At 50.5% G+C, this 5000-nt stretch overlaps 1 protein-coding gene across 4 annotated transcripts in view; it reads left to right on the plus strand.

The window, feature by feature from the left end:
- LOC118234509 (receptor-type tyrosine-protein phosphatase U-like) overlaps positions 1–5000 on the plus strand; it is a 135210-nt gene that overhangs the window by 102171 nt on the left and 28039 nt on the right. For all 4 annotated transcript variants that reach the window (XM_035431088.1, XM_035431086.1, XM_035431089.1 and 1 more), the window contains one exon: positions 3175–3313. In XM_035431088.1, coding sequence (XP_035286979.1) covers positions 3175–3313 — 139 coding nt within the window. The remainder of the gene's footprint in view (positions 1–3174; positions 3314–5000) is intronic.

Raw genomic sequence — 5000 nt, forward strand, 5'->3', positions numbered from 1 at the left:
CGTTTGGTCCAGTCACGCCCATCCAGTCAGAACGCACAGATCCAGTCAGAACGCACAGATCCAGTCAGAACGCGCAGATCCTGCCTCTCTCGGGGGGGCTGCAGCGGCTCCGCGGGTTACCCGGGTTACCCGCGCGCGCTGTGAGGAGCGCTGGCCGCCGCAGGGCAGGTCGGGACCCTGCTATTCCCCGCCACTTGGCCCTCGGCTGTTCGTTATCTCGGTTGTCGCCAGATGGTCTCGTCAGATCTGGCAACCGGTCGGCAAGTGAAGCTAAACCAGCCGCAACGTGGTCCGTTCGGGGAAAGACAACACCAGGAAACGCACGGACCTTTCTGGTGCCCATCTCCGAACCGCGACTACGATCTCGCTCTCCAGCTGTCTGCGGACCGAGAGAACGCGTTCGACGTGCGTCGCGGTTTCACCAGGCTGTAAACGCATCCGTTTGAAACGTTTCGCCGTGGACGCTCGCGGTCCCCATAAAAACTGCCTTCGGGAGGGGGCGGCGGCGGCCACGGTGGTGGGGGGGGGTTGGAAGGGGGGTCGGTTCTGTACGGTGTCAGTTTTTTTACACGCGAGCCCCGTTGAGGTCCTCCGCGCGGTCCTCTTGGTCCTGGGCCGGCTCAAGGTGAGCGAGAGGGGGAGCGCGGACGGGGAGATTGTTTTGGCTCAGGCACCACAGCCGGGGAGATTCGGCTCTCGGCTCGGAGGTGACAGTTTGATTAATCCTCCCAGCGGCGGCGGCTGGGTAATGATACACTCCCTGGCTCCTTTTTTTTTCTTCTTTTTTTTCAAATGACAATTTTCAATTTTTGGGAAGACGGCGGGAACACAAATTAATCTGAGAGGAAATTACACGCTCATCTCCTGCCTGATAGAAATTTAGCGGGCAAACGTGGCCAGACTGAGAACGCGGCACCGGGGGACAAGGGCGGAAAGCAGATTAAAGCCCGTACGCACAAAAGAACTTCAAATGATTTTTCCAAAAGCAGAAACGCTGATAACCGCTCTGTGAGCCCTACTCCGTCTGTGCTGACTACTTTCACTTTGCAGGCCCTGTCTGTACTGACTGCTGTTAGGAACCAAAGCTTCTTTCTGCTGAGTCAAGGTCAGGACGACGGAGGAACTCGGAACGACAAACGCTTTTACAAAACCCAGTTTCGCGTATGTCGAGCTGACCACAGTTTGTGCCATAGTAACCCTCCCCACACAAACACCCTGTCCCTGAAACATCAGCAGCACTGACCGATCGCTCTGTCTGTACTGCTACACCGACTGCCTGTCCTGTCTGTACTGGCTACACTACACAGTAACTGCAGATCTCTTTCTGAACACCCAAAGATCTAATATAATATGCAATTAATCTATGGACCCACTTGACGGACGTTTGTCAAATTCCAGTTTGGTGGTAGTACGTACAGTAGATAAACCAAGCCACAGGTCTGTAAAGAGTTTTTTTTTCTGCCCATGGGAGCTATAAACGATCTGGGCACACTATCATCTCTCACATCTCATTACAGGCAGATGCCTTTGTTTGTATTTAGGATCACCACAAGCTCTCGACATGGGTTCCTAACCGAGGAAACTGGAGAACCAGAGAAACGAATGGCGGTTTATTTCCCACAGAGAGTGACTGTGCTACAGTGGCCCGCTTTGACGTGAACCTGTACCCCACAACCCCACAACCTCGGCCCTGCGCCGAACTGCAGTTCACAAGGAACAGGTTTCACCAGCGATGATGATATCGGGGTTTTTGTTTTGTTTTTTTTTTTTTGGGTGAGGAAGATGAAAAATGCTGCGTTTTATGAATAGGACAGAAGAAATCTACTGTGGACGCTTTGTTTTTTTTTTTTTGTTTTTTTTGAGAAATAACACGGGAACAGATTTGCTAATTGAAGACACACTGGGCTTGACGCTATTTCGCAATCCACCCTCGCACGCCCCGTCCTTGCGCTCGTGGGGAAATCACACGCAGAGAAGATCTTGCCTCTGGAGATAATTACCTGCCTTCACACTAATGGCCCAGCTCTGGCATCTGCCTCAGAATAGCACACAAAGAGAATTATTCAGTATCGCCTGCCGGATTTTTACAAAGGAACAAGTAATATTTCTGTAACGCACGCCACTGTGTTCCTGATTCTTGTCTGTTAAGGCACGTGGTGTAGAGTAGTGGTTTGACTGAATATTTTTAAACTGTGAGGTTTATGGTTTCTGTAATATCTGCGTTTAGCAAACCTGTGTGCCCTGTCTGGTTTGTGTGGACGGAGAGTGCGTGTGTTCGTCCACTTTAAGTGTGTGTGTTTGTCCACTTTAAGGGCAAGAGTTTGTCCACTTTAAGTGCGTGTGTTTGTCCACTTTAAGGGCAAGAGTTTGTCCACTTTAAGTGCGTGTGTTTGTCCACTTTAAGTGCGTGTGTTTGTCCACTTTAAGTGTGTGTGTTTGTCCACTTTAAGTGCGTGAGTTTGTCCACTTTAAGTGTGTGTGTTTGTCCACTTGTTGTCTGGAACCCCTCTCTGGGAGTCTGCCTCTGTCCTGCTGTCCATGTGCTCCAGTCTCCCTGCCTGAGGGTTTTTCCACTTTCAATTTCGAGCTGTTTTTATTAGCATGACATACACCGCGTCGCCAAAGCAAATGCCACAAAGAACAAAAACAATAATAACAGAAAAGGAATCAACTCTAATACAACCTGTGAACCACCATAAATGCGTCGTCCCAAGCACCGCATTATACACACACAACGCTCACAGGATCGACCGCAGCATGAACGTGCTGCCGTGTGTGTGCCCTATGACAGCGTTTCCCAACCTTTTTCCTTCCGCGGCACGCTTTCCAAATTTACAGAACCTCATGGCGCGCAGAACGCCGACAGAAAAAAAACCGCGAGCGACGTACTGACGTTGGTGTGACGTGCCAACAGTAGGCCTAAATGTTCTTTTTTGGGGTTCTAATTAAGCGATATGCATTTTAATGACATTTATTTTGGCTTTTGTGAATGGGATTTGTTCATTTAAGTTTTTTTTTTATTCATTTGAACATTAAATATTTTTTTAATGGATTTTTTCACACGGTACACCTGACCTCGCCTGACGGCACGCCGGAGTGCCGGGGCACACCGGTGGGGAAACGCTGGCCTGTGATACATCCCTGTTTGCGTGTGCGTGTCTGTCCCCCTCTCAGCGGCCTGTCGGGACGGCAAGCGCGCCCTGGAGGTGTCCCAGAACTCCGAGGAGGTGGGGCTGATCCTGGGGGCCTGCGCGGGAGGCCTGGCCCTCCTCATCCTCCTGCTGGGGGTCATCATCATCGTCGTGAAGAAGGGGTGAGTTGGGGGAGGCGAGGTGGGGAGAGAAAGGCCCGTATCCCAGTGTAGTATAATGGGTTAGGAGATGGTCTTGTACCCCAAAGGTCGCTGGTCGCTGGTTCGATTCCCAGGTAGGACGCTGCCGTTGTACCCTTGAGCAAAGTACTCAACCTGCATTGCTCCAGTATATATCCAGCTGCATAAATGAATGCAATGTAAATGCTGTGTAAAAAGTTGTGTCAGTTGCTCTGGATAGGAGCGTCTGCAATGTAATGTAATCCCGAAGTGTTTCAGTTTCTCCCTGCTTGGGTCGCCCGTCTGCACCGATAGGCCCCTCTCCGCGGTGAGATACCCTCTGTCGGTTTCGGCGGCGAGCCTGGAAGCACCGCTGCTTTCAACCGGCAGGCCTCCGCGCGTGTGAAACCTGACCTGACCCGCGGGGGGGAGTGTTGAGATGACGTGCTGTCCTTCCGCTGAGCCGTCAGTCGTCACGGGGACGACTCGACACCGCTACAAGCTATCACGGGCGCATCTTTTTTTTTTTTTTTTGCTTTAAAGGGCCTCCTTATCCCTTTCCGTCCTCCACTCTAAAACCCCCCCAAAATATCGGCGTTTGGATTGGAATGTCAAGCAGCCGTACGGCGCTTCACCTCGGGGGGGGGGGGGGGGGTGGTCGCGAGCCGGCGTGAAATACCGTTCCCCGCCGAAACGCCGGCGGGGGACCCGGGGTGGGGGGACGGGCGAATGTAACGAGTTTATCTGAGCGTGAAACATTCCATTAGCGGAGCGCGTAATTGAATTATGCTCTCGATTCTGCGCGGGGCAGTTGCGTGACCTGCAGATTAGCCGGTAATTGAGTGGGAAAAGGTGTGTTTTTTTGGGGGGGGGGGGGAGGATTACCCTCTGCACCTCAAGGTGCACTCCCAGAGGTCTGAGGGGGGAGGAGTTATCATTATGGAGGGGGAACTTGGAATTTGTGATAATAACGAGGAATTATATCTAGATTATTATAAGTATGAAAGGGGCTGTGGTGTAAAATATAGACGAGGAAGCAACGCGATAAAACATGGCATGAGACTGAATATAGTATGCTGCTACAACGGTGTGCTTTTCACGGAAGGAAATTTAGATCCGAGCAGAATTTAGTGAGTGCATTTCTTTCTTTCTCATCTCACCCCCTGTTTAAATTTATCTTTGAACATTTTTATTTGCGAATTGAAATTCAGATTCAGGGGCCCTATTCGCAAAGCATTATGTCTTACCACTTCCCTCTAAGTGGCGCTGAGGCTTCCTGGCTGAGAGTTTCCTCCTGAAACCTGCGTTCACAAAGTGGCCGAGACCAACGTGGAGGACTCTTGAGCCGAGAGAAAGGGCGGGGTTGACCTCGTTGCCATGGACGATGTCATGTTTCATGATCGAGCTTACTTACTAGGCCCTCATTGATTGGTCGATAGGGGATGGGCCTGTATCTGCAAGTTTGTTATAGAAATACTGTAGAGGGAGGTAGAAATCATGTTTCCATATTTAAATAAAGATTTTTAGATAATAATGTAGGCTAAGTGCCCGCTGGTTTAACATGAAACCGAAAATAATAGCTGACTAGTCATATAGCCTACATATCAGGCCGATTGCCCTCCTCTTAAATGTCTGGCAGCTTGTACAATAATTGGCGGATATGCATTCAAACAGCCTTTTAATTATCAGG

The sequence above is a fragment of the Anguilla anguilla genome, chromosome 8, assembly GCF_013347855.1.
Source record: "Anguilla anguilla isolate fAngAng1 chromosome 8, fAngAng1.pri, whole genome shotgun sequence".
NCBI classification, from domain to species: domain Eukaryota; kingdom Metazoa; phylum Chordata; class Actinopteri; order Anguilliformes; family Anguillidae; genus Anguilla; species Anguilla anguilla.